This window comes from Ictalurus furcatus, chromosome 12 (genome assembly GCF_023375685.1).
Source record: "Ictalurus furcatus strain D&B chromosome 12, Billie_1.0, whole genome shotgun sequence".
NCBI lineage: Eukaryota > Metazoa > Chordata > Actinopteri > Siluriformes > Ictaluridae > Ictalurus > Ictalurus furcatus.
The window spans coordinates 16,217,722-16,245,179 of NC_071266.1; the positions used below are offsets into that span (position 1 = coordinate 16,217,722).

The 27,458-nt window shown below is 37.4% G+C and overlaps 1 protein-coding gene across 2 annotated transcripts in view; it reads left to right on the forward strand.

Annotated features, from left to right (window-relative positions):
* The window catches only part of clcn1a (chloride channel, voltage-sensitive 1a), a 28,711-nt gene extending 2,084 nt beyond the window's left edge, over positions 1-26,627 (forward strand). The window contains exons 2-24 of one of the 2 annotated variants that reach the window (XR_008387328.1): positions 1,939-2,191; positions 2,582-2,713; positions 3,116-3,244; positions 4,554-4,687; positions 4,793-4,870; positions 6,015-6,093; positions 6,285-6,410; positions 6,531-6,615; positions 7,185-7,286; positions 7,704-7,788; positions 7,931-8,086; positions 11,093-11,162; positions 11,357-11,467; positions 13,601-13,814; positions 16,547-16,680; positions 16,905-17,086; positions 18,131-18,212; positions 18,407-18,492; positions 18,629-18,673; positions 20,935-21,039; positions 21,720-21,806; positions 21,923-24,711; positions 24,832-26,627. Coding sequence is in view for 1 of the 2 variants with exons in the window: in XM_053638421.1 (XP_053494396.1) it covers positions 1,939-2,191; positions 2,582-2,713; positions 3,116-3,244; positions 4,554-4,687; positions 4,793-4,870; positions 6,015-6,093; positions 6,285-6,410; positions 6,531-6,615; positions 7,185-7,286; positions 7,704-7,788; positions 7,931-8,086; positions 11,093-11,162; positions 11,357-11,467; positions 13,601-13,814; positions 16,547-16,680; positions 16,905-17,086; positions 18,131-18,212; positions 18,407-18,492; positions 18,629-18,673; positions 20,935-21,039; positions 21,720-21,806; positions 21,923-22,372 (2,925 nt within the window). In the remaining variant the exon portion in view is untranslated. Of the gene's footprint in view, positions 1-1,938; positions 2,192-2,581; positions 2,714-3,115; positions 3,245-4,553; positions 4,688-4,792; positions 4,871-6,014; positions 6,094-6,284; positions 6,411-6,530; positions 6,616-7,184; positions 7,287-7,703; positions 7,789-7,930; positions 8,087-11,092; positions 11,163-11,356; positions 11,468-13,600; positions 13,815-16,546; positions 16,681-16,904; positions 17,087-18,130; positions 18,213-18,406; positions 18,493-18,628; positions 18,674-20,934; positions 21,040-21,719; positions 21,807-21,922 lie in introns of both variants that reach the window. The other variant, XM_053638421.1, reaches the window with a different exon arrangement.
* Positions 26,628-27,458: the final 831 nt, after the last annotated feature.

Genomic DNA, 27,458 nt, shown 5'->3' on the forward strand with positions numbered 1-27,458 from the left:
TTAAATCTTCTCTCAAAACCTATTTCTTTAGGATAGCTTTAGGATTTCTTTAGTGAAGACAATTTTTTAAAAAAATTATTTAATTATTAGTATCAGTATTATTATGATTATTATTTTGAATTGTATTTTATTACTGGTTATTGATTATGTTTCTATTCCTATGTAAAGCACCTTGAGAAGTGCTATAGAAAATAGTTTCATTATTATTATTATTATTATTATTATTATTATTATTATTAGTGAATGTGACATGTAACATGTAATAGAGTATCCAGTCTTTCCTGTGTATTTTCACAGACTGGTATGAATGCCAGATCTAGATACTTTGTGTGATGGCATTGGTAGAGTTATGTAACATTAACACCTTGCTTAACTTTGGAAATAACAAACACACATTTGAGTCATTGTATACATTTCACTCAGATAGTCAGATAGTTAGAACATAAACATGAAAGTAATCAATCAGTTAAATCAATTAAGACTAACAATATAAAAAGAAACAGACCATATAATAAGGAATAAAGAAAATATAGAGAGAAAGGTGGGGACGTGCATGTTGGTTCACTCAGTTTAAAAATAGCCTGGCGGATTGTGTTACAGAAAGAGAGGGAAAATGACTAGCTCGAGTCCAGTGAGGGGATGAGTGGTTGGGGGGGGGGGTGTTAAAGGAACTGTCTATATGGAGGTTTGGGACAGATCAGAGAAGGAGAAAGAGGAGGGGTGGAATATAGAGAAGATAGGAATTACAAGTACTGTGGGAATGGCAAAAGTAATAGGATAGACTAATGGGATGGAGCCAGCTCATGTGTAATGAGGGAGGGAGATACTTGATAAATCCATCAGCAGCCCAATTACAATTAAAGAGAACCATCCAAGCATTTTAAACCAATATAACATTAAATCGTTATACATATCCAAATTGATTGATTTATTGATTGATTGATTGATTGATTTTTCACGTATAATCAAGTCATAAATACTTTTGCTAACAAATTTTCTTATTGGTCACAAATAAAATTTTGATATCTTACTTATTGTTAGTTGTTATTAAATCAATATTTTACACTTTAATTTTACTTTGTATTAAACATAAGGGGCAAATACAACATTATTTATTAAATACATACTCAATTATTCTACTAAATTTAAAGGTGCTTTGACAACGTACTGTATGTGTCACCATGGTGATGTACACACAGTATTTAGCTTATGAATTTATCTTATGAATTCAGCCACATAATGTGAATATATTCACCACTGATACTGCTAACAAGAAATTAGTGAGGCAGCTGCATGTGAGGCCAGAGCCCCAGGTTCTGGAGCTTTTTTCAGAGGTGTAAGGGAACAATGGTGTTAAAGGCAGAGCTGTAATCCACAAACCATGAGAAAATCCTCACAGATTTTCTGTTCTATGCTGGTGCAGGTAACCTCAAACTGTGAATAGAAGATATTCAAGTTGTTGGCTATGGAGGCACTGCCACTGTTTATGGTGCCTGACAGGAGTTCAGTCTCTTGGCTGAGTACTTTATGTAACTTTAAGTACTCTAGGTTCTTGATCCATGAGTACATCATGTGAATGGATGAACCAGTGATGCCATACTTCCAGAGCTTGTTTTACCGCTAGGAGCTCCCTGTTACTAATGTTGTAGTTCCTCTTGGCTGAGGCCAGCTTCCTCGAAAAGAAGGCCACTGAGTGGAGCTTGGGCTTTTCTCCAAACCACTGTGAGAGAATGGCCTCAAAACCTGTTTCTGAGGCATCTACCTCCACTATGAATGGTTTCGAGGGGTCAGGGTTTATTAATATTTTATATATATATATATATATATATATATATATATATATATATATATATATATATATAATATTATTCTTATTATATAGTATAATATTTTATTGTTTTTTTAATAGTATAATATTTTATTGTTTTTCCTGCCTAGCTGTATGGGGAGTACAGTGAACAACCCGGGGGGTCCTGTCGACGAGATGCTGGTCACCTATTGACAGGGAAGCAGGCGAAGAAACAGCATCATCATGGACACCAGCACCATGGTCATCATAGACACCATCTGCACAGTCACAGCCACCGCAGCCGACCCCACATGGAACTGGACACAGAACATGATAGTAAAGAATCAGAGAAGGGGCACACATCCTCCCTGAAGAAACAACCCTCCTACTCCAAGTGTAAAGGTGGCATTTAATGATTTATTTCTTCAACTATGAATAATCTCTTCTGAAGACCCAGATGTGAGGGAGGTTGTGTGTGTCCATAAATATTTATTGAAAGCATGGTATGAATATTATGTAGCAGTTTCGCAGTTGTGTTTACCCCATCAACAGCTCTCAGAGGAGTGTCCTGAAAAGTAAAACAACAACAACAACAATAATAACAACAGCAACAAAAATAACACAGTAATAGAGCAATGTTAAACCAAACAAATTGTGTTGGTCTTCATATGCTGTGATGAAGAAATTTATTTAGCCTGAAAACACATTTAATTGCCATTTGGTATGCTGGAATATCCCAGCAAATATCTCTGGTTGGCTAAACACTTTTGATCCATGCTTTTGTTCATGCAGACTATGTGGTTCGTGTACAGACGTTCCTAGTAACTAAACTGGGAGAAGATTGGATCTTTCTGGTTCTCCTGGGTGTCTCCATGGCATTAGTCAGTTGGACTATGGACTATGCCAGTGCCAAGAGCCTCCAAGGTACCATAACATTTAGAGTTAATGATTAGCTATCCAATCTCCAGACTCATACTGAGTAGTGGAGCTCTGTTAATGAATGGTTGTGTCTACACTCTTCTATTAGTTAATCAAATATGTTCTACTGGTCGGAGTTGTCCATTGGACAGAAATTGTATTTTAGATGCTTTATTTGTCTTAATTTCTTTACATTTCTCTAAACATTCTTTTTCCTTCTCTTTCCCGATTTTGTCTCTGTCCCTCTTATTCTATTCTCTTCATCATTTTTCTACCACTCAACTATTTTAATTTTCTAATGCTCAAATATGATTGCCCATCAACCCTTGCATATTTCCACTTTCCTCACTCTTTCCTCTTCTTCTATCTCTTCTGTCCTCCACTGCTGCTACTACCCCTCATACTCAGCTTATAAGTGGATGTATGGGAAGCTGAGGGGAAATGTCCCACTGCAGTACTTGGTTTGGGTCAGCTATCCAATGGTGCTCATCTTGTTCGCCTCCTTCTTCTGCAATCTGGTTGCTCCACAAGCCATCGGTGTGTACTCTTTGCTGTTCCTTGAGCCATTAACATCTGTATGCCGTCTGCTTTCTTCTAGTATTTTCATTCTAACCGCTTCTGCTGCTCTTTCGACTGAAAACTTTGAAAGCTCTAAAATGCTCTAAACCTCTAAAAGTGTACCATGTCAATGCATGCTCCTATAACTGATTAGAATTATGATTTGTTGCAGTGATGGCTGGTTGTGTTATTAGATGGGAGTGCAAAAATCTATCAATAGCTTGACAATGAAACTATTAGGGTTGAGCAATGTATTATATCATGAGGTGTTATCAGTGGCATAATAACAACGATGTGGGTCAAATTATTACATACACTTAAAGACAGATAGCCAGCTGCGTTCATTATTTCGAAAATTCAAGTGTTTCAAGTCCGTATTGCCCTACTGGGCTCATGCAGTGTTTCCTCTAAATACCAAACATGGTTAACAGGAAAGCTGTAGCCCTTTCATTCAAACAACAACAACAGAAAACCCAATAAACTAATGCTACTGTTGTCTGTTCTTTTTTTTTTTTGTAATTTGTAGTTGGTTTGGACAGTGTATGCTTAGCCCATCTAATTTTACGTCCTCCTCTAAAGGAATTTTAGGGGGAAAGATTGATGACGAGAGGAAGCAATCCACCTCGTTCATATTCATTTCACCCATGATGGTATTTTACATGTGCTTCTTCAATAACCACTGATTTTAACTGCTGGATTTCATTCTGTGTTATCACCTGACATGACTGCCTTTGATAGATTGCATGTATCTACTCTCTGGCCTAGAAAGAAATCAGCCCCAGCAATGCTTCTTCATACCATCCTGCTTATTGTTCTTATTTATTAACAGCAGATAATCTAATGTGTATGCCAAAAATGAAACCATATATCAATATGTTTTTAGCCCGGCATTTCTAAGAACCACCCCTGATTTACTGTCTATATTAAGTACTGAAGAAGCTCCAAAAGGATCCTCAAGGATCAGAAGTCTTCCTATATATTCTGTTTTAAACATACATGACATAAGTTACAATAAAATCAAAATCTGATGTGGATGGCAGAGGAAGACTTGTTGGTCCGTGATAAGTAGTTGAAACAGCAAATACCCTTGATACATTCTGCCCTATCACTGTCACATTCTTTGCATCTTCTGCCAAGATGCGATGGAAAGATTTCAGTGATATTGTTTGAATTACATAATTCTTAATCTGAAACTTCATCGTTGTTTATCTTCAGGTATTCTGCCTGGTGTTACCACTTACCTGCCACCCAACCTCCACCCCCCTTAATCTTCCTATTGTTTCCTCAGGTTCTGGTATCCCTGAGATGAAAACAATCCTTAGAGGAGTTGTGCTGAAAGAGTACCTCACTTTTAAAGCATTTGCAGCAAAAGTAGTTGGTCTTACTGCTGGACTAGGAAGCGGAATGCCAGTAGGCAAAGAGGTAAAGCACTCACACATCTCCTTGTGCATAAACTCCTTGTGCGACTTATTGGCAGTCAATTATAGGCTGTAACATACCAGTATTATTTCTTTATGTGTTATTCAGGGTCCCTTTGTACACATAGCCAGCATTTGTGCTGCTGTGCTCAGCAAGTTTATGTCCTTATTTTCTGGGGTCTATCAGGTAAGCATTAGTTAATAGAAAAGACTTGCTTTTTTCTATTAACTATTGTTAGTTGTTATCTTTTTTTTTTTGCATAAATACATGCAGTGATCTGAAAGAAAGATACATTTGCCAAGGTTTGGATTCAGTTTTACCATAGTTTTAACAGAGATGCACTATATGGTCAAAATATGGTTTGTGGACACCTGACCATCACACCCATATGTGGTTCTTCCGCAGACTGTTGCCACAAAATTGGAAGCACACAATTGTATAGAATATACAATATATTTGTATGCTGTAGCATTACAATTTCCCTTCACTGGATCTAAAAGGCCCAAACCTGTTTCAGCATGACATAAAAGGGCAGTGGTAGCTCAGTGGTAGCTCAGTGGTTAAGGTGTTGGGCTACTGTTCAGAAGGTCGTGAGTTCAAACTGCCATTTGAACTCACCTTGAGCAAGGCCCTTAACCCTCAATTACTCAGATGTATGAATGACTTAAATGTAAGTTGCTCTGGATAAGGGTGTCTGCCAAAATACCATAAAAAATAAATAAATATTTTTGGGATAAAAACTTTTGGGATGCCTCTTCACCTGACATCACTAATGCTTTTGTTGCTGAATGATCACAAATCCCCACAGCCACGCTCTAAAATATAGTGGAAAGCCTGCCCAGAAAAGTGGAGGTTATTATAACAGCAAAGGCAGAATAAATCTGGAGTGGGATGTTCAACAAGCATATATGAATGCGATGGTCAGGTGTCCACAAATTTTGGCCCATATAGTGTATGTTGTATTGATGAGCTGTAGAAGGCCTCTGTTCCAAATACATTTACCAATCCCAAACTGCACTAGACATTATAGCAATGCTATGATGCAATTTAATAACTGGCTAATTCAATTTTCAATATAAAATAATGGGTTGGCACAGCCAAATTGATCCTTGTCAAAGATTGTTGTTAACCAAATCCAGTAGAAATGAGTCATTAATCAAAATCATATTGATATTTGAAGAATAAAAAGGTAACTTGATCATCTATTTATCTGTTAATTGCAAAATGTTTTTAAACTGTGTATTTCTTATCTACGTCTATGTACATTCAGCTTTCCTCATCCCCGTATTATCTATACACACCCCTTCTTTCCATTCCTCTGTGTCAGTAGAGCCCATATTGCTACACAGATATTCTCACAGTCGGGTGTGCTGTGGGGGTAGGCTGCTGTTTTGGAACTCCACTTGGAGGTAAAATGTGACGATTTCTTTTTATATTTCATATATTTTCTCTATAAGTGGTCTTTTTTCATATATTGGTATTAATAGCAGTCTTCTGGACTGTAACAGATGGTGGAAAAGTAGACAAGAAACACTATGTATTTAATATTTATTCCTCCTACTATTAATATCTTAGACTTTTTCTTTTTATTCTTCTCTAGGCGTGCTGTTCAGCATTGAGGTTACATCAACTTTCTTTGCAGTGAGGAACTATTGGAGGGGGTACTTTGCTGCCACATTTAGTGCCTTCATATTCAGGGTGCTTTCAGTGTTCAATAAAGACGCAGGTGAGCTAAGCCATTAGTGTGAATTGTATGTCCAATAAGGCCATAAGTATTATTCACACATGAAGTAGGTGAGCACCTGATATCCTTTCTCCAAACCCCCATCATTCTTCTGTCTTCCAGTCACCATCACTGCTCTGTTCCGCACCAAGTTCCGCATGGACTTCCCCTTTGACCTGCAGGAGCTGCCAGCATTCGCCATCATTGGGTGAGAGCGTGGGGCAAGAGCCATAGGTTCGTGGTGAGGGCACAATCCTGGAGCTATGTTTGCTGTACCACAACCCTCGCAATGCCACAGAACTCTTTCAAAAGCACACAACATTTCAATTTTGGTGCATCATAACATCATAGTTTTGGTTCCATTGTACACATTTGCATACTTTAAAAGCTCATTTTTAGAACTGACGCACGGCAGTGAATAAATTACTGATTTTAACACATTTTGCCTTGCATGTCAGTTAATTCATTTGGTGTGGCATTAACACCGCTGTACTAAGGCAAATAATTCAAATAATTCAAACATCATCTAGATTACCTTTTTAAAGAAATATTTTTAAGCATTTAAAACACAAACTTTATGAAATTTGAAATTGTGAAATCATGGAAGCACTGAAATGGAGATAAAATATTTTCCTCTCTTCTACTGTAAGTGTTATAAGTTTGAATGAATAGCTCATTTTAATCAGACTTTTATGAGTTAGTTGGTGCTGGTTCTTGGGCTGTGGTACAGTAGATCACATTTGATCTAATGTTTGTTTCTATTGCTCTGCTACACAGCATTTGTTGTGGGTTTCTTGGAGCTTTCTTCGTCTACTTGAACCGGCAGGTTGTCCTGTTCATGAGAAGACCCAACGCCCTTACACGGTTTCTTACCAAACAGTAAGGGAAACATTAGATTAGATTAGATTCAACTTTATTGTCATTGTGCAGAGTACAAGTACAGAGCCAATGAAATGTAAATAGAGGGAACATAGAGCATGTATACATAGACAATATTTGCCAGCTGTGAGATTTTAGAGAAGCATTTTACAAATTGAAGTGAGATGGGTGGCCGTTCTCTGCCCACCAAAAAAGTTGATGTAATACACTTTCGTTCATATAAATTTTTGAAACCAAAAGAAAGGTTGCTTAAAAGATATCAAATGACATTAAGACCACAACTATCAAACCCAAATAGAGCACTGTGTACTTTATCTAGTGACTTATTTTTCCTATATTGGTTGATTTGCAGTTAGCAGATTAGCCTCCACAACTTCTTTACAATGTTTACAATGAAACCACTTCTTTCCCTGACAGCCGTCTAATTTACCCAGCCGTTGTAACATTTGTGATCGCAACGCTGACATTTCCTCCAGGATTTGGACATTTCATGGCCGGAGAGGTTAGACAAAGACATTGCAACATTCACTAAGCATGGCATTTCATCTTGCAATTCTATTTTATTGTAAGATCTGAGATTGCTTGTTGTTATTAGCTGACATCTTTCAGTCTCTTAAATGTATATTAATTATATTTTAACACAGTTAATGCCCAGAGAGGCTATAAACTCTCTGTTTGATAACTTCACCTGGACCAAAATATGGGGTGCTCCTGCTCCACCTGGTCTGGGACGATCTTCTGCCTGGCTTCACCGGGATGTCAATGTATTTATCATACTACTTCTCTTCTTTATCATGAAGGTAATGTTCTTTATATATTTATTTTACTCTAACATTTTTTCATCATAGTTAACTGTTTTTGTCTTTGTTTAACTTAAATAATAAAAGTATAGCATGGCTTGCCTTGACAGACACAGTCCTGTGCTGAGAGATCAAGTGATCCTCGGCCCAAAGCATGCTTCAGCAGAATTGCTGAGACTTGCATGCTGCGGATTACAGCGTGCAGTAGTTATTGCCCATAATTGATTGGCAACAACCACAGTGATCTAGATCACTTCTGCCACATCATTTCTGGGTATATGTTGCAGCATTTTGATTCATTTAAAATGTTTTGGACTATTGATATTTCATCATTTAATCATCAAAAAGTAACACAAAACCTTACTCTGTATTACTTACTGTTCAACAATACATAAATTTGGCTATGTGACGTGGTATGAGCCAGAGGCAAAGCTTGAACACACATGCTCACAGTTTCCTAGCTGATCCCTGAAAGGTGATTTTTGGATAAATGAGGGTGAGGGATACAGGGTGCAAATGAGAACTTGACTTATGCTGAATGCACATTACATGACTTTAGCTCTGATTTCCCTGTCGCAAGCTAATGCTGGGGATTTGTCACCCACTCAGTGACAAATGGCTGTGTGCCTTCCATGGTGACAGTTTGTCACCAATCGTTCAGCAATGCTATTTTCTCAGTCTGCAAGCTGTCGCAGATGCTCCAATATTCTCAAGCATGTTTGAAATTCTCTGCAATGAATCTTGTAGTGTGAGAACCTCTACGACAAGTACCAAGATCAGGGATAAGCAAATACCAATGAGAGTTAGAAAACAAACGATTGTGCACACTATATTGACAATTATGCAAAACACCTACAAGAAGTTATTTCTGCTGAAGGGGGCAATACTAGCTTCTGAGGCCAAGGGTGTACTTACTTTTTCCACAGAAGAATATCACATCTATTGATATTTATGTTGAATAAATAATTGAAAAAGCTAATTTTTTTGTTCAAGTATATTAACTTTATTAATAGTCACTTGTCCAAATATGTCAAAAAAGGCAACAATTTCAATGGGGTGTACTTATTTCTTCACATGACTGTATATACACTTATATGGCTGATTCTGAGAGGTTTTTCTTTTTTTCCAAGCTGATAGTAAAAAAAAAAAAAAATTCAGTATTCAGATATGGCTTCAGTAGCATCCAAAAATGGCAGCAGTCCAAATAGGATTGCATTGAATGCACTCTTTCATACAATGCTAGTCATGAGGGAATTCATTATGCCACGTTGCAAAGACTGACAGAAAAAATTGTATTCTTGTGAGATAGTATTTCCTCATAAAAGGCACACAAGCATGATTAATTTACTATTTTACTGCTTGTATAGGAGCTGTCTACAGATGTTGATCCCTCTGTGGGGGAGCTGGTCGAGACCTCACTCCTAGCAGTGGGACGCTTGGGCCAGGGCATGGGGTGGCTCTCTGTCAGTCTGGTTTATGCATGACAGCAGGTGTGGTTGGGCACAGTCTACATTGCCAGACATACTGCTGGACACATGCCAGGGTCATTTTTTAGGCTTGCTGCTGCTGCCCAACAACTCACTGTCAATTATGGTTCTCCCTGCATGTGTTGTGGCCATTGCAGCGTGCCATATCACTGTGACTTGCATCTGACTGAGGCTCATAAACCTATTACAACCTTTCTGAAAGGAATAAACAAGCTGCTTCTGTCCACCATGTTCCCGCAAGAGCCCTGAGTACCTTAAGCCCTTAAGACCTCATGAACTGCAATGAGTGTCTTTAATACTGACTTTTTTTGCTTGCAATCACCTCAGCAAAAAGAGTAAGGGAACTGAATGCCTTGCTGGCCAGCTGACTTGGGGGTGACTTTATGGCTAAACACAGTCCACAGTCAGTCCTAAGGTGTTTCGGTTTCTCATGACATTGTGACATATATAATGCCTCCGTGGTTAGGAGGGATGAAATAGAGCATTAGTTACAGTACGTATAAAACTGTAGTTGTAAGAACACTGGATACGCGCCAGGGTTCCCTGTCATTTGGACCCAGCTCAGATCCAGCCTAAAGGTTACATGGTTACAAATTGCAAATACTGCATCATACAATCCTCTGAGATTTGGTTGGAAGGTACACACAAAAGAAGCCATCCAGGTGATATTCACTGCCTCTGGTGGTAATCCAGTGATTGAATCGAATTAGAAAAACAGGTGTCCTTGTTTATAGAAGGTTAGGTTATAAATAAAATGTCCATTTTCTAAAACTATATTCAAAATGGATTACACATGAAAGAGTTTTTTAGATATGGTGAATGCATTATTAGAAAGCTAACATAATATAATACAGGCAGTGTAAGTGTTTGTTATTGTTATTCATTTGCTTTCGGACACGGACAAACCATTCACCGTCTTTCTGGCTATACTCTCTGCAAGCTGGAACTATCATGGTTATAGCTCTTCTTGTCTCCAGGACAACATAGTAATTATTAGCAATTGAGATTATCTTGACCAATAGACGACCAGGGCAGCTGTGGCTCAGGTTGTAGAGCCGGATGTCCAATAATTGCAGGGTTGGCAGTTTGATCCCCGGCCCACATGACTCCACATGCTGAAGTGTCCTTGTGCACTGAACCCCAAGTTTCTCTCGATGGCAAGATAGTGTCTTGAAATTGGTTTGTGAATGTGTGTGAATGGGTGAATGAGAAACAGTGTAAAGTCCTTTGTAGAACTTTTTAATAAAGTGCACTTCCCAACAAAATATAAACAATTCTTTCTATAATAAAACAATTGAGCATGGAGAGCATATTTAAAATGTTAAATAAACATGTACATCACCTCTATTAATGTCTTCAGTATTTAAAAGTGCAGTAAACGGAAATATGATCATGTACAGTATATTAGCCACCAGCTTTAGCATAAAGAATGCAAGTGCCTTTTAAGACTTCTCTTCATATTGAATAAACTAGTTGGAAATGTTTAAAGTAATGAATCTTATTGCATTGTATTTTGCAGTTTTGGATGTCAGCTGTTTCAACGACAATGCCCATCCCCTCTGGAGCATTCATGCCTGTGTTTGTACTTGGTAAGATAATAATAATAAGTAATAATAGAATTTTAAGAATTTTGTTAATATCTAATACAGAAAGCTAGCCATTTGTCATTGTGTAATAAGTTACCTTTCTGTTCTTAAATGAAGACATCAAGGGCAAACCACTTGTCCCTAATAAAGGAAGTACAAACCACTATAGGACAAGTCATTTAAATATCCCCCCCCAGGTGCATCATTTGGTCGTCTAGTGGGGGAGATCATGGCCACCCTATTTCCTCATGGCATTCTATTTGATGACATCCTCTACCGGATCATTCCTGGAGGGTATGCTGTCATTGGTCAGTCTTACTTCCAACTTCTCTTCTCTTCTCTTCTCTTCTCTTCTCTTCTCTTCTCTTCTCTTCACTTCTCTTCTCTTCTATTGTTTTCTTTTCTCTTCTCTTCTTTTTACTTTCCATTTCTCTCTCTTCATGACAAACCATATAATTCACAGCAAAATTGTTATGACGATCAAATCTACATCTCAAATCCACATCCTATATGGCAGCAAATGCTAAGATTAAGAACATTAGTTTCTGTGTTCTTGGATTGTATAAAGAAACTTTTCATTATATTCATTGAAGATCACTTGGATTCCTTCTTGTGTACGTATGCATGCAGAGACCTTCAGCAAAGTCACAAATACATACTATGATGTAGTATTTCATATAAATACTGTTGTCATACAGCAATCATACTCTGAAACCATCTAGCTGATTTCCCATTTGATTGGCACTGGTTCAAAATGACCCTGGTGTTCAAGTAACCACAGTTACATTCTGTAAGCAACTAGCATTTTGTTTTATGATATGATGTTAGTCTATTGGTTAACAAAAGTAGGTGATATGACTGGGGGAAGAAACCTAAGTTTAACCACAAGATCACTCTGGAGTCAACATAGGTAAGCTAGCTTATTGCCAAGGCATGTAGTGTTCCCACTTTTTTGGTAAATTGATTACAAGCAAAAAGGGAGCCTTTAAAGTGACCATTTCAGTTCTGCACCCTGCAAGAGCTCATAAGGTGAGGTTATAGGGGACTGCAGCTCAAGGAGTTCCCACATACACCTTCAATAGACCATTCATTGAACAGTTTCCACATGGGCGCAAACAAGGCCTATGTAATAAGAGTTACTGTGTTCAACAGTGTCTCTTGGACTGCTTAGTCAATATCCTAAATATGCTCTTCACTCCAAAGGTGCCAAATAGATCCATCCATTTGGAACAATATTCTGGGAGTCAGCTGCCCAGGTTTTCCATCCTCTAGTGACAGCAGCAGTGGAAATCAGGAATGTGGAATGGTGGAAATGTATACAGTAGACAGTCAAACCAGCAATGGGCCAGTGTATCATGACCTAGTGGACTGTCCAGCTCCACCAGGGAAAACCAGTTTTGGGGACACCACTTCTGGGTACAGACACCACTCTCCCAGACATATGCAGCAGCATTGTCTTGTCCCAGCGAGTATAGTTGTGTGGTGATTGATGTATCTGACATTGCAATGTTGTCCATATGGACCAGCAAGTGGCAGTGTTTCTCTGAACTGGTAAGAAAAGTCTCAAGACTGTGGTTAGTAATCCTACCTCAACAAAAGCTGATGCTGCACATAGTGACCTGCACAATTTTGATAGGTGATTATGTTAATGTTTGTCATACACTGGGCTGACATTGTGGGTTGCTTTTTCATTGAGTTCTGCTTTATGCTAATGGATTGTGTTGTCTGCTTCAGTATTCAGAAGTGTCCCCATGAAATTGATGAGGCCCTGAGCCCTGACAAGGCTGAGGGCCAATGGTGGACTTAAAGTTTGTTCCCCTGCAATATTACCATTGGGTCCCAATGGTTATGGCCCTATTAGCTCTGTTTTGATCTGTAAAGCACCCCACTGGCAGGTTGGCTAACATTCACAATGAATCTACAATACTTTCACACGTAGGATTCATGTGGCTTGCTTTGATATTAGAGTGCTCTATCCTGAACCACAATGTATATTTTCTCTATTGCTATGTATCTGCTGTGGACCTGGGAGAGTGACTCTGTCTGTTTAGGGCTTGTACCAGGCTGATGGACACTGGGCCATTGAGCCAGGCTCTTCGAGGGCAGCACGTTGCCAGTCCATTTGGCTGTGCTGGTTTCTAGTTTCTTATCTATGAGCCACCTTGCATCCTGGCCTAAGTTGCATACTGACTAAGGCCGGGTTTTGATCAGCTCCATTACATGAAATGGCATTAGCAAAATGGTTAATTAATTGACTGTATGTGTCATATGCAAGGCAATGTCGTAACACCTCACCAGACTGTCATCAGGGAATCTGTATTTGATGCTTGGGCTGCATATGTTTAAACAAAGCTTTGTAAAGTGAAACCACCAGTGTATGGTGTATGGTGTATTCCTGAGTAGAATTCCATCTATTGCTAAGCAAGTTTCGTCTTTTGCAGGTGCAGCAGCAATGACAGGGGCTGTCACTCATACAGTCTCTACTGCTGTGATTTGTTTTGAGCTGACTGGTCAGATCTCGCACATTCTGCCCATGATGGTAGCAGTTATCCTGGCCAACATGGTGGCACAAGGACTTCAACCCTCACTCTATGACTCCATCATCCAGGTCAAGAAGTTGCCTTACCTCCCAGAGCTAGGCTTCGGTCATATCAGGTGAGAACATCTGTGAGCGAACCCCATACCACTAAACAGTAGTGCATCTTTTTTCATTGCATCATGGATCACAGTATACACATATAGTATGCTCAAGAGTATTACTTTTGGATAGGTCAATTGTGTCATCTTGGAGCCTGGCAATCTAGGTTTTCTGATTACATGCCATTTTATGGCTATACCATATATAAGCCTTATTAGGTTATTTCTGGTGATATGGCATCTCACTTAGCTGTATGCAAAAAAAGGTTAAGACCACTGGGTTCATTATTGGACAGCCATTGCTGAGAGTTAGTGGACAACCAACTATCCTCTTCTCATAATGCTAACCTAACTCAGTATGCAGATTTCTCCTTTACAATATCTGACTATTCCTCTCCAGGGAGACCATTCAGGTGTTTGTTCAGTCCCATGTCATCTTGAGATCGGACTAATGCAATGTATTCCTGGCAGGTTTTCCCCACCCACTACCCCGCAACTGATCAAGAATGCAGCAGCATGACGTGTTCTCCTCAAGTTTGACACTGATCTCCTCTTATACCACTCTCTTCTGCTAAAGTTCTCAACTGACGTGACAGCTGCTAAGACATCCTCCTGCAAGAGAAACCTGGAAGCAAACTCATCTGATGCATGCAATCTCCACAATGTTTTTCTTTACTTTTCTTTTCTAACCCTCTGTATCTTCTTTCAAGCTCTTCCCTGACTGCTGATAACTTTGCCACCTTTTTTGATTAGAAGATTAGCAAACTCTGGCAATCCTTCCATTCTACTCTAATGTCTATGCTTCACAATCACTCTTCCTTTCCTCTTTCCTTTTTAAAATTTTCTCCTCTTTGTACAGAAGAGATCCTGCATATAATCTTGTCCAGCAAACCCACCACCTCATAAAACATCCTCCACTTTAACACTTCCATGATGAACAACTCCAAAACATTTGGTCATGTACTGACTGCCTTTAAGACAGCAAGGGTTATTCCCATCTAGAAGAAGCCAGCTCTAGATACTTGCCAAGCTGTCATTGGTCCTCATAATCCTTGATGGTCAATCACAAGACTCTCCTGTCCATCCTCACGAGTCTTGGAATCTTCTTACCTGGAGGGATGGTCATCGCAAGTGAGACGGAAGGGATCCACATCCACTCTACTCAGACTCTACTGGTTTCCTGCAAGGTTCAGTGCTGGGTCCTCTTTTGTTCTCTCTCTGTACCCACTCTCTTAGTGAGATCATATCCTAAGATGGGTTTTCATACCAGTGCTTTGCTGTGGATTGTCAACTCATCCTCTTCTTTCCTCATTCAGACACTCGTGTTTCTGCTCAGATCTCAGCATGTCTGGCAGGCATCTTGCCATGGATGGCAGCTAAATCTCAGAAACTAAATCCCAGCAAGACTGAGCTGCTGCCAGCTTTATGTATGGGATGATTCTCACTTCTGTTCGCAGTCCACATATTTTGCAGAAAACTAATGTGCTCTGTGTGTGAGACTGCTGCATGTGGCTGATTTCAAACTGTCTATATTCATCATTGACCTTCTGTAGATCTCTTTAATGTCTTTTTTTTATTTTTTATTCTTATCTCTGCACTTAGCTCCTTTCATGTTTTTAAATGATTTTGGATTTTTGACAGTTGGTGTTCACAATATTCAGTTTAGTTCAGCCTTATTTATATTGTACTTTTAACAATATGCATTGTAACAAAGAAAATTTACACAAATCTGGATGTAGATTTAGATTCCTAATGATCAAGCCAGAAGCTACAGAGGCAAAGAAAAACTCCCCATGATAACATGAGGAAGAAACTCAAATTAATGAGACTCAAAAAAGAAACCCACAGTCCAGTCCATAAGTATTTGGACAGTGATGCAATTTTCATAGTGTTGCCTCTGTACACCACCACAATGGATTTGAAATTACACAATTAAGATCTGATTGAAGTATAGACTTTCAGCTTTAATTCAACGGGTTTAGCAAAAATATTGCATTAACCATTTAGGAATTGAAGCCATTTTCTACAGAGTCCCTCCACTTTCACAGGCTCAAAAGTACTTGGACAAACGATCGTAATCATAAACATTAGGATTATTTTTAATACTTGGATGCAAATCCTTTGCAGTTAATGATGCCTGAAGTCTGGAAGCCATGGACATCACCAAATGCTAAGTTTCCTCAAGGATAATAATTATAATTATAATTTTAAGTAACTACAATGTACAAAATAGAATAGTAAAGGCAAACACTGACTATGTGTTCAAAGGATGTTCTGTATGAGCATATTGTGAATAGAATTCCTGGGATGATGAATCAATGAAAAATAAAATGCACACACTTGCATCCAAGTTTCTACGTTAGTGAGACTAGCAAAACAGAAAATATACTTCATTTGCAATAAGGTCTTTCTACTTTTAAAACTGATAAGACATTTATAAGTGAAATATTATCATATATTATTACAAAATTTAATTATGCTGCACTGTACATACTCAGGTCCTAAAGTGATTAAGAGGAGCTGTTTTGTTTGAATATTTCAGCAGCAACCCTAACATCTTGGGAAAAAAATGCTTTAAAATAAAACAGAGTCCGATGTTCAAACTCAAAATATAATTAATTGCATGTGGTTTTTGTTATATATATTAATTTTTCATCATTTTTATTATGGGTGCCAATAATTGTGGAGTTGACTGTATTCACCAAATTCTTTTAGGTATCAGCGATATTGTCCATTTTCTCTTGCCACAGTCAATATAACATCTTTGTTGAAGACATCATGGTGAGAAAAGTGAAATATCTGTGCTCACAGTCCACATACAGAGAAGTGCTGTATCTACTAGATTCCACTTCCCTCAAAAATTTCCCTCTGGTGGACACAAAAGGTGAGATTGGCTTATATGGCCATATCAGATTTATTTATTTATTTATGCACATTTCAAGCAGGAATATTATGATTTGTATGTTTTTTTTCTCATTTTCTGTTTTTGATATGCATTGATCAAGCCTTGGCTTTAATCTGAATAAAAAATACATGCATGTAAAAAGGATGTTTTTTTTTTTTGCTAATTATCTATTCAATAATTCATCACCTGTTTTTCTACCCAAGAATCAATGATCCTCTTGGGAAGCATTGAGCGGTCTGAGCTTCTTGCCCTCTGTGATTGGTGGCTGTCAGCAGAGCGGCGGATCATGACACAGGAAGAGGGTTTGCAAGGCCAAGGGTTATGTGCCAGCTGGGAATCCATTGCCTTTGTGGATGAAGAAGGAGAATACAGTGGTGGTGAAAAGGTGCGTGAAAAGGGGAGAAATGTATTCTAGATTTTGCTCAGAATCTAGTATTTGTCTATTGGCAAAAAGCTGTATAATTATTTATTATTATTATTATTATTATTATTATTATTATTATTATTAGTAGTAGTAGTAGTAGTAGTAGTAGTGGTAATAATAGTAGTAGTAGTAGTAGTAGTAATAGTAGTATTAGTAGTAGTAATAGTAGTAGTAGTAGTAGTAGTAATAATAGTAGTATTAGTAGTAGTAATAATAGTAATAGTAGTAGTAGTAGTAATTGAAGTAATAGAAGTAGTAGTAATAGTAGTAGTAGTAATAGTAATAGTAGTAGTAGTAGTAGTAATAGTAACAGTAGTATTAGTATTAGTAGTCGTACTAGTAATAGTAGTAGTAGTAGTACTAGTAATAGTAATAGTAGTAGTAATAGTAGTAGTAGTAGATGTAGTAATAGAAGTAATAGTAGTAGAAGTAGTAGTAATAGTAGTAGTAGTAGTAGTAATAGTAATAGTAGTAGTAGTAATAGTAATAGTAATGTAGTAGTAGTAATAGTAGTCGTAGTAGTAATAGACGTCATAGTAGTAGTACTAGTAATAGTAGTAGTAGTAATAGTAGTTAAAGTAGTAGTAGTAGTAGTAGTAGTAATAGTAGTAATAGTAGTAGTAATACTAGTAGTATTAATAGTAGTAGTAGTAGTAATAGTAGTAGTAGTAGTAGTAGTAGTAATAGTGGTAGTAGTAGTAGTAGTATTTGTATTTGATACATGCTAAATGCATCTCAAAGTGCTTCACACGGAAACTAAAAAGACTAAAGACTTAAGAAATCATGAAGAAACAGCATGAGAAAAACAAGAATAAGAGCAAATAATCACAATAACTAAAACTGAGTTTGTAAATTAAAAATATAAATGAATAAATAAAACGAAATCATAAAAATAGAGCTTGAAAGAAAAGAAACAGGTAAACAGATGTTTATAGAAGGGGAAATGGTCATTGTGGGATGTGAATTTTAGATTTATTAAACCACTGTTGTCTTTCAACATCTCAGAGCGTATCGATGCTAGAAGAAAGGAATGGTCCTTTACCTTCACCCAAACCGCCAGAGCCCATCCCAAATGATACCCCTCCTGGTGAGTTGATGTTGTAGAAGGGGTAATTATTAAAACAAGAAATACTGATGTAGTATTGCTATTTTTGTTCATTAAAACCACACTGTGACAATGTTACCATTAGAATCAGTTTCTATAATCGACAGCTATTGTTGTAAGTTATTGTGGTAAGCTATGTTCTCCCTTTCTCTTGCACTTTTACTTTTTACTCCAAGCTAAAGGTCCTCTCCAGTCTTTCAGGAAAACTTTACACAACCTTTTCTCCTCCTCTTCAGAAAGACAGGCAGAGGAGCAATCAAAGGTGCATAATAAAAGTACTCAAGTAGATTACTACCTTATTAAAACATTACAGTAGGTTTTTTTTCCTCCTAGTTTTCCGCCACAGTTCTGACATGATTCATATATGTATATATATTTGTTTTTCTTTTTTTCCACAGGAACCAACTCCTCCACCCCTCACTGATACAATGACACCTGAAGAGGTTGTGATTCTTGTTAAAATAGGGTTTTGAATGTAGTCATTTTTAGATTTATTTGAACTTGACATAACCCAATTAAAAAAACTATTTTAGTTCCTGTAAAATAGTTGTAGTGATTTGGGCAATTCCAATAAGTCAGGAGCTATACTTCTGATTTAAAATAAAGGTTCAAATTAGAACCAGAAAGGGTTTTTTCAGCCTGATGTTCTAGGAGAACCCTTTTAAGAACCTTTTACTCTCATATTTTTTATAGAACCATACATTTACTGGTGCTTTAAAGAACCTAGAAATGGTTATTCACAGCAGTGCCACAAGGAACCACGTTATCATAAGTTCTCTAAAAAACCCTAGTTAGTGCTTTGAGGAACCAAAATAAGGTCCTTAAGAGTGATGCCAGGAGAACATTTTCCAGTCCCTCAAAGAACCTTATACAGTAAGGTTCACTTTAAACTGTTAAGGGATGATACCTTGAAGAATATATACACTGCTCTGAAGAACCTATAATGAAACATAAAGAATTTATTTCATTTCCAAAGAACCATATACAGTGCCCTCCACTAATATTGGCACCCTTGGTAAATATGAACAAAGAAGGCTGTGAACATTTTTTATTTATTTTTTAACCTTTGGATCTTTTGTTAAAAACATTCACAAAAATACTCTGCTCTCATGGATATCAAACAATTGCAAATACAACACAGTTTTATCAACAGTTCTTGGCACGCTTTTAGTCAATACTTGTGCTACCTCCCTTTGCCAAGATAACAGCTCTGAGTCTTTTCCTATAATGCCTGATGAGGTTGGAGAATACATGGCAAGGGATCTGAGGCCATTCCTCCATACAGAATCTCTCCAGATCCTTCAAATTTTTAGCTCCATGCTGGTGGACTCTCCTCTTCAATTCACCCCACAGGTTTTCTATGGGTTTCAGTCAGGGACTGGGATGGCCATGGCAGGACCTTGATTTTTTGGTCAGTAAATAATTTTTGTATTGATTTTGATGTATGTTTTGGATCATTGTCCTACTGGAAGATCCAACCATGGCCAATTTTAAGCTTTCTGGCAGAGGCAATCAGGTTTTCATTTAATATCTGTTGATATTTGATAGAGGGCATGAGGTACTTTTCCATATGGCTACCTCTCTGTGTGCGCCAAAACCACCTCTGGTGTTTATTGCCAAAAAGCTCTATTTTGGTTTCATCTGAACATAGAACCCGATTCCACTTGAAGTTCCAGTAGTGTCTGGCAAACGGAAGACACTTGAGTTTGTTTTTGGATGAGAGTAGAGGCTTTTTTCTTGAAACCCTACCAAAAAACTTGTGGTGATGTAGGTGCCTTCAGATTGTAGTTTTGGAGACTTTCTGACCCCAAGATGCAGCAAACTACTGCAATTCTCCAGCTGTGATCCTTGGAGATTTTTTGGCCACTCAAACCATCCTCTTCACAGTGTGTTGAGACAATGTAGACACACGTCCAATTTCAGGTTGATTCATAACATTTCCAGTTGACTGGAACTTCTTAATTATTGCCCTGATGGTGGAAATGGGCATTTTCAATGCTTGTGCTATTTTCTTATAGCCACTTCCCATTTTGTGATGCTCAACAACCTTTTGCCGCAGATCACAGCTATATTCCTTGGTCTTACCCATTGTTATGAATGATTAAGAGAATTTTTCCTATGTGTTACCTCGTATTTATACCCACCTGAAACAGGAAGTCATGGTTGAACAATTTCCTGTTCCTGGTCACCCAGGTGTACAAAAATAATGTAGAAATATTAATGGGAATATACTTCAAGTATATTTTTCTTATATGAATTAATGGCATGCCAATAATAGTTGCACACCTATATTTAACAAAAATATTTTTTTTTGGATAAACCTGTGTTTTGGTTGCAATTGTTTATTATCCATGAGAACCGAGTATTTTTGTGAGTATTTTTTAAAACAAAAGATCAAAAGGTTAAATACTAAAGACATTTTTTCACAGCCTTCTTTGCTCATATTTACCAAGGGTGCCAATATTAGTGGAGGGCACTCTAGCTCAACTCAGAAACCCTATACAATGAAAAATGGTTGCTGACAAGAAGAAGGTTCTTTGCACAACTTATGGTGCTATTAAGATCCATTAAAGAACATATATTTTTAATAGTGTACATATTTTGGAAAATATCTTGGTCTCCTTAACAAATTGTTAAGAAAATGGCAGAAAATATGTCCTGGTTTATTGCAGTGTTTGACCTTATGTGGTATTGGTTGAAATAGGTTAAAGCATGGGAGGATTCACAGATGGATAAGCCACTAGAACTTGAGCGGGTGAAGATAGATCCATCTCCTTTTCAGCTGGTGGAGAGAACATCATTACACAAGGTGAGTTTACCTTCTCTCATCTTGGATTCTTTACCTGTGGGATTTTTACCTCTAATCAACGGTACAGTCATAGTTTATGTACAGTATGTTTTAATATATTCCAAATTTCAGTAGACCTCTTCAAAGCTAAGATTAAAAATGAATTTCCGATTGGGATCAATAAAGTTTTATTCCTTATCTTAATTTCAGAACTAATCTTTATATATATGTATGTTTTAAGCCAGTCAACCAGTAAATGACCTTGGCATGGAGGTTTGTTTTTTGTTTCTTTCTTTGTCTATTTACCCAAATTATAATTTCCTGTCAAATATCTGACTAAATTTGACTTAAAACAGGCTGGTGTTGGCCTAGTAAATACAGTTTGTCAAACTCATGTTTTTGTGGTGAGACATTTCAATAAATTTATTTATTGAAAAATAATTTTTGTGCATGACAACTTCATAGATCTGAGAGATGAATGTAGCCTGAGCATGTCTAAAATATCATTTGGACCCAGCCTATGAAAAGGTTTATTAAAAACTAATAAAAGTATCTTGAATTATAAAATGAACTGGTATCCAATGCAGTCCTGATAAATTTGAGTAATGTACTCCTTTGCATATTACTTTCCTTCAGCTACTTCTTGAGTTTCTTACTGTACATAAGATGGCATTGACCAATGACTTTGTTTTTTCACACAGACTCATACACTGTTCTCCTTACTGGGCCTCAGTCATGCCTATGTTACCAGTATTGGCAAGTTAGTGGGAGTTGTGGCACTGAAAGAGGTAGATAAATGTGCATATTAGACTGTATATATGCATATATACACTCATCAAACTATGTATACTATTCAATATGCAGATCCATATATTCAAATTCTTTTTTAAAAATCTTGTGTCAGCTTCAGAAAGCCATCGAGGGCTCAACACGGAGTGGGGTCCGCTTGCGTCCCCCTCTAGCCAGTTTCCGTGACACCATTCGTAAGTACTCCAAGCCAACCCAAGCCTCCACGGCCCCAACTTCCCCAATGTCTTCCTCTGCCCCCGACTCCTACCATCTTTCATCCCAAGTGGTCTCCCAAGTTCCCCTGGCCCCTGTCCAACCACAGGAGGAGGCAGAAGTGTGGATTGAAGGAGTAAAACAGGAGATATTGGTAAAAACAGAAAGCAGCAGTGTAAGCAGCAGCCCTCAGACAGGAACTAGTATCAGCAGGGCAGGAAGTCACAACGGCAGTCCGTCTCAAACTCAAACTCCTTCCTCTCATCCCACTATATCGCTCTCATCCCTGAGACCTGCGCCTGAGAACAAACAAGATGGTGATCAAGAAAGCGATGATGAGGAACCCCTTTAAGGGCCATGTTTATAATTTGTTTATTTCCCCCTTTATTCTACTTTTAAAGAATATTTCTGTGTTTTTATGTTCTCTTGAGTGATATTGCCTTTGGAGTTTAGGTAGTCATAATCATATGTGCCTGTGAAAAATTGCTGAAAGTACTTTTGGTGGTTCAAGAGTTGTCATTAAGCAGTGTAATTACTTGGTTAGCCAGTGGTGATTTTGTGTTTTCCATGTTGAATTAACATAACAGCAATTGGTTAACAACAGCGTTTGGTTAAAGCAAACCGTCAAAATGTACAGATATCGAATGGACAGTACTTAAAAAGTTCTAAAAGGTTTTTGTGATGTAAAAAGTTTAAACTAAGATAAATCATGTCAGAACTTTTTCCACCTTCGATATGAAATTGCAATGTATAAAAATTAACTGAAAACAAGCTGAAAAATTTACAGGGAGAAAAATAAATAAATCTTGCAATAACCTGGTTGCATAAGTGTGCACACCCCTAAACTAATTCTTTGTTTAAACACCTTTTGATTTTATTACATCACTCAGTCTTTTTGTGGGAAAGTCTGTCAGCATGGTACATCTTTACTTAGCAATATTTTCCCACTCTTTCTTACAAAAACATTCTAGATCCATCAGATTGTGAGGGCATCGTCTGTGAAGAGCTCGCTTCAGGTCACCCCACAGATTTGTAGTTGGATTCAGGTCTGGGCTCTGGTTAGGTCTTCTTTTGGTTAAGCCGTTCCTTTGTTGATTTGGATGTGTGCTTTGGGTCATTGTCATTCTGAAAGGTGAAATTCCTTTTCATCTTCAGCTTACTAGCAGATAAATGATGGTTTTGCCCTAAAATAAACTGGTATTTGTAGCTATTCATAATTCCCTCCACCTTGATTAAAGCCCCAGTTCTGGCTGAAGAAAAGCAGCCCTAAAGCATGATGCTGCCACCACCATGCTTCACCCTGGGTATGGTGTCCTTTTGGGGATCTGCTATTTTTTGCACCAAACAAACCTTTTGGAATTATTCAATTATTATACCTTTTGAAATTGGTCTCATCAGACCATAACACATTTTGCTACATGGTTTGGGGTGATTTAGTTGAACTTGAATGATTTTTGAGAGAGTCCTGTTCTTGGAGATATCACTGTGGTGCTGCCTTTTCTCTATTTGTTAATGATGGCCTTCATAGTGTTCCATGGTATAGTTAATGTTTTGGAAATTATTTCATACCCCTATCCTTTCAACAGTGAGATGCTGTAAGCTCTTTGAAGACCATGGCTTTAGCAGTCAGATGAAACCAATAATATGTGAAGAAAATCCTACAGAAACAGCTGATCTTTATTTGGGGTTAATCCGAATAAGTTTGTTGTTGAGCTTGGATGTGATTGGTTAATTCTGAACACAACCATGTCCCCAGTTAGAAAAGGGTGTGCAAACCAGGTTGCATATGTTATTGCAAGTTTATTGTAAGTTTTTTATTTTTCCTATTTTTCTCTAAAATGTTTCTGATTGTTTTTCACTTTATTTTTAGATGTTGTAATTTCACACTGAGGGTGGGAAACGTTCTGACATGATTTATCTTGGTTTCATTTTTTTACATCACAAAAACCTGCCATTTTAACAGGGGTATGTAGACTTTTTATATCCACTGTAGTAACTCTGTGGTACATAGCATGTCCTCCAGCTCCACATGGAACGGTATCCACGTGTGGCCCATTCTGGCCAGTTTCTATGACTGACACCAACCATAACTACCAAGCCAGCTCAGGCCTCCTCACGCCCCATATTTACCAATGTCCTCCACTCCTACCGTAGAACTTTCCAGTCTTTCAGTCTTTTTATAAGTGTTCTGCTGCATTGGACTTACCTTGTAAGTTGCAAGCTAGCCAGCTAACTCTTATGAGCAATGCATATTTACCTCTAAAGCTAAAAGAAATACTTGTATTTACAGTATAACTCATTCAAATATAAGAAGTGCTATTTTGTTTACTTCGGATGCTCTGTGCAGCCATGTTGATTTGACCTCAATCCATATACTGGGAATGAACTTGTAGTTGAGACGACTACCCCAAGTTGATGAGTAGGGGTGTTTTCTATGGTTTTTCCTGATTAGAGGTTGGGAATTACAAGTTGTGACCTCGAGTCAGCTTTCTTTCTAGCCTTGCTCACTGACCTTTAAGGGATCTTTGTTGTAATTTAGCTAGATAGATAGCTAGTAGATAGTGTGGTATTAACTTTTTTTAGTGGTATGCGGTTCATTTTTCAGTTTTCAAACTTTATCTTAAACTTGCTGTGTGCTTCAGGTGCAAACTTGGTCAAAAGTATGTGGACACCTGACCATCCCACCCATATGTGAGTCTTCTCCAAACTGTTGCCACCAAGTTTGAAGCACACAATTGTATAGAATGTCTTTGTATGCTGTAGCATTACAGTTTCCCTTCACTGTAACTAAGAGTCTCAAACCTGTTCCAGCATGACACAGTGCAGAAAGTGAGCTCCATGAAGACATGGTGTGTTAAGGTTGCAAGAAGGTGGAAGAAGTCCTGCACAGAGCCTGCACAGTGTCCTGACCTCAACCCCACTGAACACCTTTGGGATGAACTGGAGCCTCCTCACCCATCATCAGCGCCTGACCTCAACCTCACTAATGCTCTTGTAGCTGAATGAACACAAATCCCCACAGCCACGCCCCAAAATCTAGTGGAAAGCCTTCCCAGAAAAAAGAGTGGAGCTTATCATAACAGGAAATCTGGAATGGGATGTTCAACAAGCACATATGAATGTGATGGTCAGGTGTCCATTAACTTATTGTGTGATTTGCATCCAGTATCTTTGGGTCATTTATTTTGCAGTTAGCAAATGTATACAGAATTGTATACAAAAAAACCCCAACATTATTTGGATGCTTTCCTGTGCAGATATTAATGTAATTTAGGTTATTTTTAAGATGTCTAGATCATTATTATGTTGACAGTTTTCTCTCAAAGTTAATCATTACCCAATCACATCCGGAATTCTACTTCTCTCAGGTTGCTCTAATGTCTTTAAACTAACAATTCTTACATGATCACTATGTACTATATATGCTGATACTTTTTCTTCACTTTGTAGTACATAATACATGAAGGATGATTACAGTCATTAGTTGGAAAAAAAATCACAAGCACTTAGTTTATTTATTTATTTTTAAATTCTTATGTACATTCTTTCTTTATTTATTCTTTATCTACATTGGTATTTATTTGTCTCTTTCTCAATCAGTCTGAAAAGAACTTGTATTTTTAGTATTAGGTATAGTCTTAGGAACGGTTTTGTAAGGTTTTTTTCCAATATAAGATAAATAATAATTTTTTATTAGAATGTGATGTAACAAATTCGCATTCCGATGAATTATGTATACAGTAAACTTTTGTTGGGGAAACTATGCAATAAATTATGCAATAAATCATGACAGTGGCATTTACATCTGTCAAAAGTTCTGATGTATTATGACAGTAATTTATTTGTGTGTGTGTGTGTGTGTGTGTGTGTGTGTGTGTGCGTGTGTGTGTGTGCATGGATTTTTTATTTGTTCTAGTTTGACAACTTCTAATCATACAGTGTCAGTCACTCACAGTAAGGTTTTTATTTACAGCACATAAAAATACACACATAGTGGATATCATGCTCCAACCTATAATCACAGGTCACCTTATGTCACTTGTTCTTTTAGAATGTAAGTTCTTTTTATAAGGTCATGGTTTAAATCTCCCTTTCTAAACCCAAACTAAACAATCAATCTATCAAATTACTCTTATGTAAGATAGTAATAATGTATATATGACATCTCTCCATTCCCATTACAATAAAAACATCCTCATAAAGCCTTTCCCTACCTTCTAGATATTTTTGATTTTGTATAATACTTTTGTTATCTTAAAAAAAAATGTTGCTCAAGTTGCATAATGGATTTTATCACCAAAAAATAAACACCCGTTTGTTACAGAAAGCACAGGCCTTTTTTTTTTGTTGTTGTTGTTGTTGTTTTGAACACCTTGCATTAGCGAAGCATTTTAATTTAAGAATCCATTCTCCACGCATATTTTCTAGTTATCCAAGTATTGGGATACATACAGTATCTTCTCTCATTTCATAGAGAATTATTCTTCATTCATTGTCCACTGAGTAAACAGCAAACTCTTCAAATAATTAGAACAACACCTACAATCAATTAATAGCACCTTCTTTCTTTCAATTTCATCCATTATGTCCACAGTCATCTGGTCTGTTACGACAATAAAATAACGCACAATTTGTAGCTCATGAATACTTCAGGGTTTTTTTTTTCCTCAAATGATTGAAATGATTACAGTATGAGTAAATTAGTTAACTGACTTTGTTGTAACACCCTGTGTTTATTTATTTATTCATTTTGCCATATTTTAGCACTATCTAAGAAGGTTATCTATTTGGTGTTATATACTCTGGTGGTTATAGTATTCTTTGGTTACTTTTCCAGACAATGTCAGCTGCTGTGTGCAAGTATGCATCCTGTCTTCCATTACACCATTCTGGTCTAGCAAATCACTCATTCTGCAGGTTTTATATTGAGACTGGTGAGTGATGGAAGCTCTATCTGAACTTCTGGTTGTAATTATCTAGTTAAATAGTTAATAATACTAATGATCAATATTAAGGAAAAACAATACAGTGACAAACTTGAGAAAAGGGCTGATGAAAGAGACATGTAGACACCAACCAAAAGACCATACATTCGTTTATATTCAGAATAGTGCATTACTCTTATACGTATAGGCATTGATCAGTATAGCACTGTTTCCATTTGGGCAGTATTGTGCTTGCTTATTTAAAGAGCGTCTGTATTGGAGTGCGTGATTTGGGGGGGAAGGGGGGGGGGATGGGGACGGTTGGGTTGCTGGAAGTAAAATACATAGGAGACACTTCACACAACATTATTGCCAGAAGGTGAATAAACAATGGTTTTGAGAATATACCTTTATACATACATGCAGTCATACAGTCATACCAACATACACACACACACGCACACACACACACACACACACACATACATATATAGAAACATACATATTGTATAT